At 36.2% G+C, this 15,628-nt stretch overlaps 2 protein-coding genes across 2 annotated transcripts; both read left to right on the forward strand.

The window, feature by feature from the left end:
- The first annotated feature begins 396 nt into the window (after positions 1 to 396).
- LOC107488888 (uncharacterized) lies at positions 397 to 2,624 on the forward strand. The gene is made up of 2 exons (XM_016109670.3): positions 397 to 788; positions 1,963 to 2,624. Exons 1-2 carry the CDS (start codon positions 467 to 469, stop codon positions 2,487 to 2,489), a joined length of 849 nt encoding a protein of 282 aa, XP_015965156.1. The 5' UTR covers positions 397 to 466; the 3' UTR covers positions 2,490 to 2,624.
- Positions 2,625 to 3,372: 748 nt separating this feature from the next.
- On the forward strand, positions 3,373 to 6,154 carry LOC107488889 (methylsterol monooxygenase 2-2). Its single transcript, XM_016109671.3, has 7 exons — positions 3,373 to 3,534; positions 3,733 to 3,870; positions 4,558 to 4,703; positions 4,836 to 4,955; positions 5,200 to 5,412; positions 5,511 to 5,591; positions 5,703 to 6,154. The coding sequence occupies exons 1-7, from the start codon at positions 3,451 to 3,453 to the stop codon at positions 5,791 to 5,793; spliced, it is 873 nt and encodes a 290-aa protein (XP_015965157.1). The 5' UTR covers positions 3,373 to 3,450; the 3' UTR covers positions 5,794 to 6,154.
- Positions 6,155 to 15,628: the final 9,474 nt, after the last annotated feature.

Below are 15,628 nucleotides of genomic sequence, written 5' to 3' on the forward strand. Positions count from 1 at the left end.
CTTCTTAACAAGGCAAATATAGTTGCGACTAAGCCAAGGCCAAGCCTTGCCATGCGATAACCCTCAATTTTAAACACTACAAACTTAGCCATACCTCACTCACACACACAATATTTAAGGGTTCCATCACTCAGACACATAATACTTAAAGACTGTTCGGCCTAGCCATGTTTCAAACTTAGATGCACTTGTTGGCTTGTTGTAACTTGTAAGGCTTATACGATGACCACTAGATTTTGTAAAAAAAACTTGCTTGTTGTTTTTGGGCTCGTTATTTTGCTTTGCTCGCCCTTGAGAAATTGTTTGGTCAGTTATTAAGCTTGTAAGGAAAACTAGCCCAAAATAATGGGCCTGAGAAAAGAAGAAAGAGGTTTATTCTTCCGGGTCGCACGCAGTGGCAGAGGAAGAAAGAGGAATACAAAGAGAAACAAGAGCGCCATTCAGTGGAAGAATAGCAATCCTAAGAATGGGATCGAGAACACAGAGATGGAGCGAGCTGGAGGAGGACGACGAGAACCTCGACTTCCTTCTGCCGCCAAAGCAGGTCATAGGCCCCGACCAGAACGGTATCAAGAAGGTCATCGAATACAAGTTCTCCGACGACGGCAGCAAGGTTAAGATCACTACCACAACACGCACCCGTAAGCTCGCCAACGCTCGCCTCAGCAAGCGCGCCATCGAGCGCCGCTCATGGCCTAAGTTCGGCGATGCCATCCACGAGGACGTCGGTAGCAGGCTCACCATGGTCTCCACCGAAGAGATCCTCCTCGAGCGCCCTAAGCCCCTCGGTCAGTATTTTCTCACTCTATTTTCTGTCATGGAATCTCACCCTAAAATACTGCGATTTCATTAATGGGTGGTTTTAGATTAGTCTGAATAATGTCAGACATAAATATTGTTTCGAGATGTGTTAATTGATGATTTTACGATGAATAAGGACTGTGACCTTGTGGGTATAGCGTAATTTGGTGGATAATGGAAAACAGAGTTATTTGGTGTTTTACTCTAAGAAAGTACAGTGGCCAACTAAATACTAACCAATTTTAGGGTTTAGAATTTTTAATTTAGGTTACAGGTAAGGGGTTTATGATTTAGGGTATAGAATTTATAATATAAAATAATTTGGAAAAAGTTGGTTCCCAGCATTACTCGAATTCCATGTGTGGTGCCATGGCTTTTTTGTATTTCTAATTTTCTACCATCTAGCATATCCCACTGAACAAGACATAGTTGTTTTTGTTGTTGATTGTGATGTAGGGTGCAATCCAAATTGTGTGTGCCTGCAGTCAAAACTACTAAGTAATATATATAATTTCACAACCATATTAATAAATTTATAATTTCTAATGGCATAAAAAATTATATTTTTTATATTCACAAACATTAAAGTCTTTGTAATTATAAATATCTAATAAATATAATTATAAACCAAATTTTCATTCAAAATATAAGTATAAATATTCTCTCTAAAGCAAAATAAACATAATCCAAAACATAATTATAAATATTGTCTCTAAAATAACATAAACATAATTCAAAACACTCAATTTTTATCTTCATACTCTTGTAAGTTAGGTTGGGGGAAGTTAGGTTTTGGCAAAAAAATTACAAAAATACCCCCTCACTAAAAAAACCTTAACCCGGCGGGGAAGCCCGCCCCGCCCCGCCAAAGCCCACGGTTTAAGCGGTGCGGGTTAGGAGGGATTTTGTTATTTGGCGGTCCCGATTTTCCAACCCAACTCGCCTTTTTTGGCGGGTTGCGCAGGCCGGCCCTACGGGTTTAGGCCCGTTTGCCACCCTTAGTTAATACTTTAACAGTTTACATTCATCTTGTACCTGCATCTATTAGACTCTTGTCAAAGCTACGTTTATGTGCATCATCCTGTAGGTGTATGTGTTATCATATTAGGGTTTTGTACTTTTGGTTTCGAATTAATATTGACTTTTGCAACTTCTTAACAGGTGCCAAAACTGAGGAACCAAAGGCTACTGGTGATTCATTAGGTCAGAAAGGTGCTGTTCTTATGGTCTGTAGGACTTGTGGGAAGAAGGGTGACCACTGGACTTCAAGGTGTCCCTACAAGGATCTTGCTCCACCGTCAGAGGGATTTGTCGACAAGCCTCCAACATCTGATGCTGCAGCTGCTGTTCCTGGTTCAACAAAGGGAGCATATGTGCCTCCTGGAATGAGAGCCGGTGCGGAGAGAACTGGATCGGACATGCGGCGCAGGAATGATGAGAACTCTGTGAGGGTCACTAACTTATCGGAGGACACAAGAGAGCCTGATTTGCTCGAACTGTTCCGCCCATTTGGCGCAGTGAGCAGAGTCTATGTTGCTATAGATCAAAAGACGGGCATGAGCAGAGGATTTGGATTTGTTAACTTTGTAAACAGGGAAGATGCACAGAGAGCAATTAACAAGCTCAATGGATATGGATATGACAATCTCATCCTCAGAGTTGAATGGGCTACCCCCAGGACAAACTAGATTCTTGATTGTTTTATGCCTCTTTCTTTGAATGGTCTCTTGAAATTTTCCCTAAATTTTTGCAAGAGAATTATATTGTCTTCATCCTTTGAGATTTTAAATTATTTTTAAATTAAAGTGAACTGCAATTCAAAATCAGTTGCGTTGATGAGAGAAGAGTTGTTTGCTTGGTTGCCTGATGAAAATCATATAACTAAAGTTTGATGGCCATGTTTCACTTTCGGTTTATACGCTACTATTTTTTGAGTTAAATATAAAAATAATAATTGGACAATCCATATTTGTATTGTGAAATAAGGATTTGATATATCTTGCCATTTCCAACTGGATCACTTATCAGTTTCTCAAGCTATATTTTTGCGGAATTACAGTTTCTATTGTTTATTCAACGATGTATATACAAGCAAAATTTTATTCAGAAACTGTTGGTTGATAAAATTCAGATGGGATTATAAAAAGTTTACATTTGAAAGCCAAAATTGTTGATAATGCTAAAATCCAAGATGGAACATGAGTGCAACTTAGTGCATAAGCTTCATTCCTTCATTCTCCTTAGCTCATTAGTATTAACAATTTAACATAGTATAACAGGGCGCATTAGTAAAATGTGGGTTTTTATTAATGTGAGGGTGATCAAGTTAGTGAGTATCTTAATTTCTTAATCTACATATCTCAAATTCCGGAACACTAGCATGCTTTGGATCCACTGATCCACATGAAAATATTCATATACAACATGGAATGGTTAATTTTGTGTTAAAAAAAAAAAAGATAAAGAAAAACAAATAATAATGTGGCCGAGATGGCGATATGGCCTTCTCTAGTAAGGACTTATCAATGACTAGTGCTTACAATTTTTGTGTAAAAAATAAAAAAAATGTTTTTTTTTTTTTTCTAAAACAGAAAGTGTGCATGTGTGTGAAGGAGAAGGACCCTCCCCAAGAAGAGTACAAACCTTGGTATGTGCACTCTCTCTCTCTCTCTTCGCAAATTCTCTTTCTGGGTTGTACCATCCATGGCTTCCTTCGTTGAATCCGGTTGGCAGGTTCTGTCTTTTTCCTACATTTCACTTCATTCATTCGTTCGTTAATAAAGATCTCAACTTTGAACGCACCTCATAATTTTTACAATGTGCCCATTTAGAATTGGTGTTTGTTTCTTTTTCAATGTTTGACTCTTTTTTACATATTTGAACTTTGTTTTTCCTTCTTTCTTTTTTGATTTTTTCCCTGTGTGATTGCAGTTTTTGATCACGCATTTCAGTGACTTTCAATTGGCATGTTTTGGGAGTTTCTTTCTGCATGAGAGCGTTTTCTTCTTATCTGGACTTCCTTTTGTTTGGTTCGAAAGAGTTGGATGGCTCAGCAATTATAAGATTCAGGTTTGTCTATATACTTTATATATTTAACTTTTATGATTTATCTATATATGCTTGTTTTCTCTCCTAAGTTGTTAATTGCTTTGTGGATGTTTACTCAAAGCTCCAAGGATCAATGTAATTTGCTTTGGCAATGGTTGATATATTCCCTATGATAGTCATTGTTATTCAGCTATAAAATCAATTTTATGTATTAATTGTGTGATTTATTTATGTCATGTATGCAAGGAAATCAAATGGTTCTAGTTGATGATGATTTCAACCTTTTTGGTTGGTCATTCCTTAGAAAGTTTGTTCTTCCTCATCTGTATCTCCTACATAAGCAAAATTTCAATGCCAAATAGATATATCGTTCTGCATTGTTCTATGTGTTTAAAACAGTGAACATATTATATTAATCCTCCCGAAAGTGTTCATGTTTTGTCCAGAAGAAATAATTTTTTCACTCTTTCATGAATAGTAAGAGATGAATTTGTCAATTTAAAGGCCAGTGTTTTTGTTCTTCATATGTTTCAATTTCGTTAGGAATGAGATTGGGAGTTTACTTTAATATGATCATTTTTCTTGTTGATTTGAATAGGAGAAACTTAAATATGCAGCTTCTAAGATCTCTTTCTCTTTTCCCATTTTTGTCTTGGGAAGCTTGGTCTGTTAGATTTGAAAACTTCATTATTGCTTGCTTTCATCCAGGGGAAAAATAATAGCCCTGCAGCTCAGGAGAAATGTATCATTCGCTTAATACTGTACCATTTTGGTGTCAATCTACCAGTCGTGATTTTTTCATATCCTGTGTTCAAATATATGGGCATGCGAAGTAGTCTTCCATTGCCATCCTGGTACTTTTTCTTTCTTTAGAGCACTTTCAATACTAATGACATTGGAGCTCCATGATAGGAGCAATATATGTAGAAATTTCTAATATATATCTTCGCTAAGCTTACAAAGAAAATATTCATTTGATTTTGCAGGAATGTAATTCTAACACAAATAATCTTTTACTTCATTTTGGAGGATTTTGTATTTTACTGGGGTCACAGGGTATTGCACACAAAATGGCTGTACAAGCATGTGCACAGTGTTCATCATGAGTGAGTATTATCTGTGTTTTGCAGTTGGTTTGTTCAATCTACTCCCTCCATTGGTTTTTATTTATCACGAATTCATCGTTACTGTTTTAGTACATCCTTGAATCAACATATATGGATACAACTTATTCACAGACATTAATCCAATTCCAAAAACAGCAGTCATAGATAAAAGAAAACAGATCACATAGAGTATTTCTTGTAAGGTTTTCTGTGATGTTCAAATATATCTGTCCATATTCTAAAGGTATGCTACACCGTTTGGACTTACTTCGGAATATGCTCATCCTGCCGAAATACTTTTCCTTGGATTTGCTACCATTATTGGCCCTGCTGTCACGGGGCCACACTTGGTAACTCTATGGTTATGGATGGTTCTGAGAGTCCTGGAGACAGTTGAAGCTCATTGCGGTTACCATTTTCCTTGGAGTCCTTCAAATTTCTTTCCATTATATGGGGGGTAAGCATCAAGTTCTTTCTCCTTCACTATATAACAATGGTTTAGTTTAGTTTCAGTATCATGCTAGCCATTGCTAAAATTTGCATGATCTCTTTTAGATCTGATTTCCATGACTATCATCACCGATTGCTTTATACCAAGTCCGGAAACTACTCGTCAACTTTTACCTACATGGACTGGTATGATATTTTGCTAAATGTATTATTAAATTTCCTTGAAGGATGAACAAGCTTTTCCTTTTAGGTATATAGTTCCACTAATAATACTGTGTGATCTATTCTTTATATCAGGATATTTGGAACAGATATAGGGTATAGAAAGTTGAAAGCATTGAAGAGAGCCACAGTTGAAAACAATCAATGTAACAAAATTTATGAATGAACATCGAACGAGATCAGAATGTGCATATCCATTTTCCACGGCATACGTCTTGCCGCCCTTGTCTGGTACCTGTTCTGTTGTTCATATGGAACATTTTCTTTAAAGACACTTTACACTTGTGCCTATTTTTCAGATGATTATAATGATTTTGGTTTCAATGTTCCAAGTTGTTTTGCTTTCAACTTTGGCTTGTCTGGTAGCCACTTTTAGAACGTCCTTGTCAGCATTAACAACAAAATATGTATTTGTGAAGTATATGGGTGTACTTACTATTTAGCATAAATGTTAGGGTTGGACAATTGAAGGTTGAATTCAATGAAATCTTCAGCATGTGTGCAAGATAATAGCTGTGATTTTTATACACCAGTGATAAGTAATGTAAGTGAAGTAAATATGTATTGGAAGCATTCAATTTGGTCTAATTTCTAGTTTGTTCAAGTTTGGTGGAGAGACAGAAACAGAAAGACTGAGATTGAGAGACAGAGATTAAGAGATTAAGAGACAGAGATTGAAATAAATCTCAATATTCTGTTTGGTGTAAAGTGGGAGACAGAAATTGAAACAAAAATGAAATTCTAATTTAATTCGTACAAAAGATAAAATTGAAATTAATTAATTGAAATGAAGGTATTTTAGGTATAAAATGTTATTAAAGTTTCAGTTTCTATTTCTAAATATTCTAGTTACATGTGTCCCAACTTTTTGGAGGTACTGAAATACTAAAATTTTGGGAACAGAGACAGAAATTTTAGTACCAGTCTCTGAACTAACAAACATGATACTGAGTCTCAGTCTCGTAGTTTCTGTCTCAGTACCTCAAAACAAACGCTACCTAAGAGACTAGAGTATAGGTAAATTTCGTTGCTAATTTTCATTTTATCTACTTTTTTATGTGATCCGAGGCTGAATGGTGAAATTCATAACATCTTCTACGCACATCTCATAAAATTCTCTAATATTATGCCCAATATTTCTTGATTTATCATATTTACACTAATCTTCATTAGTAGTGCTATGGAAATTAGTTGCCAAAATCTCTTCTTTCTTACACCTTCATCTCATAAAATTATCTAATATTATGCCCAATATTTTTTTATTTATCATATTTACACTAATCTTCATTAGTAGTATTATGGAAATTAGTTGCCAAAATCTGTTCTTTCTTACACCTTGAGAATCTCTTAACAGAAGATAATATGAAAAACCAAGGCAAGAAATAGAGAAAATTCTTCTTTAATTCATGAACTCTAAAATGCAACAGAGAATATCTGTTCCTAACTTCTCTATAAAATCCTAATAACGAGAATTATATTATTTTATTTTATTTATCTTAAAATCTGTATCTCCTATTTATAGGTTACACAGAGTATAATGGTAATTTTGCTACATTTACAACAAAAATGGAAAGAATACAATCCTAAACTGGTCTCCAAATTTTTTTTGAGTGGTCGTTTTACTCTCAAATTGTTATTTAATATCCGGTAGTTCAACTTCAAATTGTGACACATATCAAATCTTTTTTTTAGTTAGTTTAGAGTGAGACTAAAATGTTTCTTTTTATAAGTTTAAGGACTAATTTGTTTTACAATTTGAAAATTTAATGATTAACATCTAATAAACAAAAACTAGTGTACGTACCCGTACTAAAAACAGAAAATTGTTTATTTTCTTATATTTATGTCTTGAATATGTTTTTAAAGAAAATTTATCATGAATGTATTTAATTTATATAAAATAATTTTACATTTTTTGTCATTTATACAAATACCAAATGAACTTGTAGTCATAATAAAAAGTTATTCTATTTACAATTTTGTATAAAATAAATTTTGAAAATATTTAATATTGTTAAAAAAATTTTTTTTTTTAGTAGTTGTATGCTCTTAGAATATCCATGCATAGATAGAGAAAAAATAAAGAGCATTAAAATAAAATTACGCCCAATACATTAGAAAACAAAATCTCAAAATAACTATCTAAAATAAACTAATCATGAGATTAACGTATTTATCCCTTAAAGTGACTCTATGTATTTAATTATAATATTGTTAAGATTAAAAAAATATTAATTAATGATATAATAATTTAATTTTCTAAATTAATAACAAATAATTTTGTATGATTGTAATATAATTTATATTTAGTTTAACTAGTAATAAATTAGAATATTATGTTTCTCCTAATAATATAATCAAATATATTTCTACCATTAATTGATTTAAAGCATTATTACATGCATTCTAAATGTTCATACCTTGACCCACAAACATAAAATCAGGTTCAAAAAGAGCCGAAGCCCACCCGAAAAGATGGCCTCATCCACTCTTACTCGACCTCATAGATGTCGGGCACAACGAAGGTAGGCTAGACCTACTTATTTAAACAATTAACTAACCCCTAAGATATCTCCCACTTTTTTAGAAGGAAGATATCACCAACTTTCTTAGAAAAAGGGAACAGTTATCTACCAATAAAGGTGAAACTACTTTATAAAGTGGTTACCCATCCTTCTATAAATTCACTGACACTTCAAGGTATATTTCAGACCCAATCTACTAAAAACCTGTCTATAGCCTTTGCTAATTTAAGCACCAGAGTCTGTTGCAGGTACCACCCCCACTTCCTCATAAGAAACTCAGACGGCATGCCTCGACACCAGCACAAGTCAGATGCTGCCTCAGAAGAAATCTGGACATCACGTTCAGGCCCAAAACACCGTTTCAGGTAACTCCCAGAACATTGGTGTTGTTGCTGGGGACCTGGAAGTCTACACCTACATATGGCGGACAATCAATTTTAAGACGGTCATACAGCATCCAAATCGAAATCAAAGCCTTACAACAATGACCGATACTTGCATTACCCCTACCACGGAAAAGAACAAGCCCCCTCATGGGGAAGTAACATCAGGAAACCCCCATCCACGACGAACTCACTCAGAAGTCCACTCGCTTGAGGCAGAGAAACCTCCTCATCCAACGGAGATATTAGGACTAGTACATGGACATCGTGGTCGATTAGAACAACTCGAGCAGGAGGCTGTTGTCGAGAAGAAGAAAGAGAATTACGAAAAGAAGTACGCCGACGGAGAAAGCTAGAAGAAAAGCTCTTAAAGTTAGAGGCTGACCTTCAAAATCAGAGCCATCGGACAGATCAGGAGAAAGGTCCTCTTGGAGGAGAGGATCCGTTCGTTGAAAAAATCATGCGAGCTAAGGTTTCCAAAAACTTTAAAACCCTTTACATGGATCTCTATGACGGGATGACCGACCCAAAACATCATCTTAGCAACTTTAAAAGTCAGATATACCTAGCTGATGCGTCCGATGTAACTCGTTGCAAGGCCTTCCCGACAATACTAAGCAAAGTTGCGATGAAATGGTTTGACAACTTACCACCCAAGTTGGTAACTTGATTTGATGACCTGGCAAGGAAGTTCCTTACCTAATTTTCAATACAGAAAGATAAAGTCAAGCATACTCTAAGCCTGCTGCGGTCAAACAAGAGGTTAGAGAGATCTTCCGAGATTATATGGAGAGATTCAACAAAGCTTGTTTAGAAATACAAAATTTACCTCCTGAAGCAGTAATAATGGGTTTGGTTAATGGCCTTAGAGAATGGTCGTTCTCCCAATCAATATCCAAGCGACACTTGACTTCCATGTACGAAGTACAAGAGCGGGCAGAAAAGTACATCAACATAGAGGAAAATTTCTGACTTAGAGAATCTATCCCAAGCTCAAATCTTTCTTACCAAGCTTGGGATAAGGAGAAGAGACTATGAAAAATGAGGAGTATAACTCGGAGAAACCACGAAGATATCACAGTTACACCTCACTCTAAGTATCTCTTGTTGATGTTTACAGAGGGATATATCACACTGAAAAACTTCCACCTCCTCGCCCCATCAAGCACAAGAAGGCTGGAAGTCGGACAAAATATTGTGAGTACCACAAGCTATATGGGCATTCTAATAATAATTTTTATGACTTAAAGAATGTCATAGAAAAGTTGGTCAGGGAAGGTCGGCTAAAAAGGTACCTGGCTGAAAGGTCGAACAACCAAAAGAAAAGGAAAAGAAATGACGATGACAATGAGATCGACCCCCACAAACTCCTAAGAAGCACATACATATGATAAATGGAGGATTTGCAGGAGGGGAAATCACTAAATCCTCACGTAAAAGGCATCTTAAAGAAGTATATCAAGTTGGGGACGATAGTCGAGCTCCCGACTTACCAACCATCTCATTCACCAAAGAAGATGCGCAAGGGGTAACACAGGGCCATGACGTTGTGGTAATTACAATGATCCTTGCTAATTCCAATAGAATTTTGGTGGATCAAGGAAGTTCGTCCGACATACTGTTTAAGCCCACTTTTAACAAACTCGGGATAGAAGAAAAGGATTTGAAGGCATATCCAGAAACCTTTTTGGGTTAGGGGACATACCGATCCGACCTCTTGGTTTCATCTCATTATATACCACCTTTGGTAAAGGCACAAGATCAGGATGACGTCATATCCGCTTACAATGCCTTAATAGTTCGAACCACTTTAAACCGACTAGTTGTAGTTGTCTCTACACCCTACATGTGTATGAAGTTCCTAACTGTAGAAGGAATCGCTACTGTAAAGGGAGACTAGAAGTTGGCAAGAAAGTGTTACAGTGAAAGTCTTAACTTAAAAGTCAGTACAAGAGGTAAAGAAGTCAATACTATTGAGCTCGGCAGTGTCTGAGTTCGGGAAGAGCTACGTCCCCAACTTGAAGGAAAGATAGAAAAGGTACAAATCGAAGATCAGGCAAAAACGACAACGAGTATAGGGGCCAACTTGGAGGAAGGTCTAAAGGCACAACTCGTTGATCTCTTATAAAGGAATTCTGATCTCTTTGTCTAGAAAACCTCCGATATGCTTGGTATAAGCCCCGACCTCATGTCACACAAGCTCGCCGTTTATCTAGGTTTTTGACTTGTTCAGGAAAAGCAACAGAAGCTCCGTCTTGAAAGAACATAAGTTGTGGAAGAACAGGTGCAAGCCTTATTAGAAGCTGGGTTTATAAGGGGGGAAAAGTATTCTTTGTGGCTGGCTAATGTAGTCCTTGTAAAAAAACAGAACAGAAAATGGAGGATGTATGTTGATTACACCGACCTCAACAAAGCTTGTCCCAAGGATCCATACACTCTCCCTAGTATTGATGCCCTGGTTGACTCAGCCTCAGGATATAGATATTTGACCTTCATGGATGCGTACTTGGGATACAATTAAATCCCGATGTACAAACCAGACTAAGAAAAGACTTTTTTATTACTCCAAAGGCTAACTATTGTTATGTAGTAATGCTTTTCAGACTAAAAAATGCTGGAGCTACATATCAACGACTGATGAATAAGGTATTTTCATCTCACCTTGGAAAACTAATGGAGGTATATGTGGACGATATGCTCATCAAGACCCAAGATGACTTTTCTCTTTTGCCTAATTTATCCGAGGTGTTTTCCACAATAAGGAAGCATGGGATGAGGTTAAATCTTTCAAATGCACTTTCACAGTAGAGGCAGGAAAGTTCTTGGACTTCGTCTTCACTCAAAGAGGCATTGAGGCCAACCTGGACAAATGTACAGTAATATTGGATAGGTTTCTAGCAATATCAGCTCTGAAGTCTCTACCCTTGTTCTCAATACTTAAAAAAGGGAACCAATTTGAATGGACTCAGGAATGTGAACAAGCCTTCTAGAACTTTAAACATTCTTAAGCCAACCCCCAATACTTACTTGAACTGTCCCAAAGGAGGAGCTCATTTTCTACCTAGCAGTAGCAAGTCGTGTTATAGCCTCAGCTTTGGTCCAAGAAGATGAACACGGACAACAACCCATCTGTGTGAGCAAAGCGCTATAGGGGACAAAACTAAACTATCAAAAGATAGAAAAGTTTGCATACGCCCTTATCATCACTTCTAGAAGGCTTCGACCTTACTTTCAAGCTCACATTATAAAGGTCCGAACTAATCAACCTATGAACCATATCCTATAGAGGACGTACATTGCAGGAAGGAGGCTACAATAGGCTATAGAACTGTTCGAGTTTGACCTAAGATATGAAACTCGGACAACCATCAAATCACAGTATTTGGCTGACTTCGTGGCAGAATACACTAAAGTATGGGGAAATCCGTCAACTTGGAATTTGTATGTAAATGGATCATCCAACAAAACTGAAAGTCGAGTAGGAATTATCATGGAGAATGAAGAAGGAACTCAGATTGAACTATCACTAAAGTTCAAGTTTCCTGCTTCTAACAATCAAGCAGAATATAAAGCTTTGCTTTCTAGCTTGAAGCTGGCTAAAGAGATAGGGGCAGAAAGATTGATAGTGTTTAGTGACTCTCAAGTGATAACTTTCCAAGTTAATGGTATTTATCAAGCTAAAGACCCCAACATTAGGAAGTACTTGGAAGAAGCACGGGAACAATTAGCACAGTTCTTGAAAAGAGAAGTCCGACATATAGCTCAGAAATCTAATACTTGAGCAGATGCCCTCTCTAAATTAGCCAGCACCAAGTCAGGGGGCAACAATAGAAGCCTGATCCAGGAACTCTCCACGCACCATCAGTATTGAAGGAAGAAGACAAGTCGGACACAATGACGATATCCAACCAAAGCCTAGGATGGATGACTCCCATAATCAAATATCTTAAATTCAATATCACCCCGGAAGATGAAAAAGAAGCAAAGAGGCTCATAAGTGAAGCACAAAACTATACATTGGTCTACAACGTTCTCTTAAAAGAGGAGTATCCACACCTCTACTAAAGTGTGTCCCGACCTCCAAGACTAAGGAGGTCCTGGAAGAAGTTCATAATGGCATATGTGAAAATTACTTAGGAGCATGATCACTAGCGAAGAAAGTAATCTGAGCAGGCTTCTTTTGGCCGACTTTGCAAAGGGATCGGCTGACTTCATGAAAAAGTGTCCACCTTGTAAAAAATATGCCAACTTTCATGTAGCACCTCCGGAGGAACTTATCAGTGTCACCTCACCTTGGCCTTTTACAAAATGGGACCTTGAACTTCTTGGTCCATTTCCACAAGCTCCTAGACAAGTAAAGTACCTCATAGTAGGTATTGATTATTTTACTAAGTGGATCGAGGCAGAACCTTTGGCAACCAATACAGCTCAAAGAAGTCAGAAATTTCTCTATAAAAACATTGTCACCCGGTTTGGAGTTTCACACTCCATCACCACAGACAATGGAACCCAATTCATCGACTTAACCTTTAGTTTTTAGTCTTGTTTCCCTTTTAGATCTAGATCTATTTCTTCCTTTGGTTTAATTTTCTTTTATTCTTTACTTGTTCTAGCATTTTTACTTCTCTTGTAGTTCCCTTATTTTGTTAATTTTAGTTTATGAACTCTTTCGTTGATTTACATTTTCTTTTAATGCAATTTATGATTTCCATGTCTTCTTATCTTTGCTTTAGTTTTCTATTGTTGATTTCTTGCCTTTGTAGTTATAGCTTCCTTTAATTCTTGCAACTTATGATGTTTACCTTTATTGCCTTCTATGTGTTTGATGAAATGTTTCTTTTAGTCATAGCTTAGATTTTTCTCCTCTTGGCTTGAGTTGAGTAATTAGTGACACTTGAGTTATCAAACTCTCTTGTTGATTGATAATTGGAAGTTGCTAGTCAATTTGAATGTCACTAAAGCTACTCTTTTACTATGAGTTGACTTGGACTTGTAGTCTCAAATTGATATCCACTTGACTTTCCTTCATAGTTAGAGGTTAACTAAGTGGAGCAATGGACAATTCTCATCACAATTGATAAGGATAATAAGGATAGGACTTCTAGTTCCCATACCTTGCCAAGAGCTTCCTTAGTTGTTAGTTTATTTCCTTTTTCCATTTACATTTCTTGTTCAATATTTCAAAAATCCCAAAACATACCTTCATAGCCAATAACAAGAACACTTTCCTATAATTTCTTAAGAGACGACCCGAGGTTTAAATACTTTGGTTTATTTTTATTGGGGTTTGTACTTGTGACAAACAAATTTTTTATTGAGGAGTTGTTTGTTGGTTTAGAACTATACTTGCAACGAGATTTTATTTGTGAAATTCTTTACCGACACGACAATTTTCGTTCATCAAAACTTGGTGGCTAGCCTCAAGAATAAGCACCAATTCACATCAGTAGAACACCTTCAAGCCAACAGACAAGCAGGAGCTGCAAATAAAGTGGTATTGGCCGGGTTGAAATGCCGATTACAAGATGCAAAGGAAGCATGGGTGAAAGATATTTATCAAGTCTTGTGGTCATATCGGATAACTCTCCACTCAACAACTGGGGAGTCACCTTTCTGACTTAGTTATGGCATAGAGGCCATGATTCTTGTAGAGATCGCTGAGGAATCTCCAAGAGTTAGATTCTATGATGAAGTGATCAATATCTGAGCATAAAAGGAAGGACTTGAACACCTTCCAGAAGTCAAAGAACAAGCTCGGATAAAGGAAGAAGCATTGAAACAAAGGATGGCCCTAAGGTACACTCAAAAAGTCAATAGAAGAAGCTTTACCACGAACGACCTCATACTGATCCAAAATGACACCAGAGTTTAGAAGTTGGGTGAGGAAAAGCTGGCTACAAATTGGAAGGGACCTTACAAAGTTACCGAGGTCTTAGGGAAGGGCTACTATAAAGTGTCCAACTTAAGAAGAAACGAGCTCCCTAGGTCGTGGCATGCATGTAACTTTAAAAAGGTATTACAGCTAGAGAAGCATGCCTTGTTCCTTGGTATACTTTTTTTCCTAATTTCATGGTTTTTTTTTTCGGAAAGGATTTTCCTGAATGGGATTTTAAGGAGGCATCAAAGCAAGGGCTAAGGATCATAAGAAAAATCCTTAGTAGCAAACAAATTTATGTACACCCTTTTTCTTTATTAATAAAGTATTTTTCTACTACTTTTCCATTTGAAACGCATTAATTTAAGTTAAAAAAACTACAAAAATCATTGCTCGACCTATATGATCAGCAAGATGAAGCGACGAGGTACAAATTAATGTAAGGAGTTATGTAAGCAGTTCGTGAGCTGATTTCAAAATAAGTCGGACCGAAAACGAAATGTAAAAGTAACTTGGTAAAGTTCGATTACTCAAAGTCAGGATTTAAACATCTAAGGAAAATTAGTACTTATATGGAAAGGCCCAGAAAGGACCAATCTACTTCGCCGGCGTCTTTTCTAACTTAGCAAAGCAGCATTGAAAGTTTTCAAAACAATGAAACTTTGTATTCAACTAAACAATTGTACGACTAAAGAAAGATGTGCAAACAACATAGTCATTCATGCCAAAGAATTGCCATTTTGCCTAATAAAAATAGCAATTCTGACTGTCATTTTAAACCTCAAAAAATTCTATTTTAACTCGATAAAAATGACGATTTTAACTGTCATTTTAAATTATTAAAAAGCTGTCTGGTTAAAACGGCAGTTTAACATGGAGAAAATCGCCATTTTAATATAAAAATTGTCTTGATTTTTTAAAAACCATCGTAATATCTAAAATGATGCCCAGAATTATGGCGTCTCTTGAAAATCCATTTTTGGAAATAATGACTGTTCTTATAAATAATGAACAAGGACATTGATGAGCAGATAATTTGTACGCTTTTTGGCATTGTTTTTAGTATGTTTTTAGTATGATCTAGTTAGTTTTTAGTATATTTTTATTAGTTTTTAGTTAAAATTCACTTTTCTGGACTTTACTATGAGTTTGTGTATTTTTCTGTGATTTCAGGTATTTTCTGGCTGAAATTGAGGGACCTGAGCAAAAATCTGATTC

Source organism: Arachis duranensis, chromosome 5 (assembly GCF_000817695.3).
Source record: "Arachis duranensis cultivar V14167 chromosome 5, aradu.V14167.gnm2.J7QH, whole genome shotgun sequence".
NCBI classification, from domain to species: Eukaryota; Viridiplantae; Streptophyta; class Magnoliopsida; order Fabales; family Fabaceae; genus Arachis; species Arachis duranensis.

Bases quoted from the DNA above. Each gene is read 5' to 3' on its own strand.
- LOC107488888 (XM_016109670.3), top strand. From the start codon at position 467: ATGGGATCGAGAACACAGAGATGGAGCGAGCTGGAGGAGGACGACGAG. The intron at 789-1,962 runs GTCAGTATTTTC...ACTTCTTAACAG, and splicing joins CGAGCGCCCTAAGCCCCTCG to GTGCCAAAACTGAGGAACCA.
- LOC107488889 (XM_016109671.3), top strand. From the start codon at position 3,451: ATGTGCACTCTCTCTCTCTCTCTTCGCAAATTCTCTTTCTGGGTTGTA. The intron at 3,535-3,732 runs GTTCTGTCTTTT...GTGTGATTGCAG, and splicing joins TCGTTGAATCCGGTTGGCAG to TTTTTGATCACGCATTTCAG. The intron at 3,871-4,557 runs GTTTGTCTATAT...GCTTTCATCCAG, and splicing joins TCAGCAATTATAAGATTCAG to GGGAAAAATAATAGCCCTGC.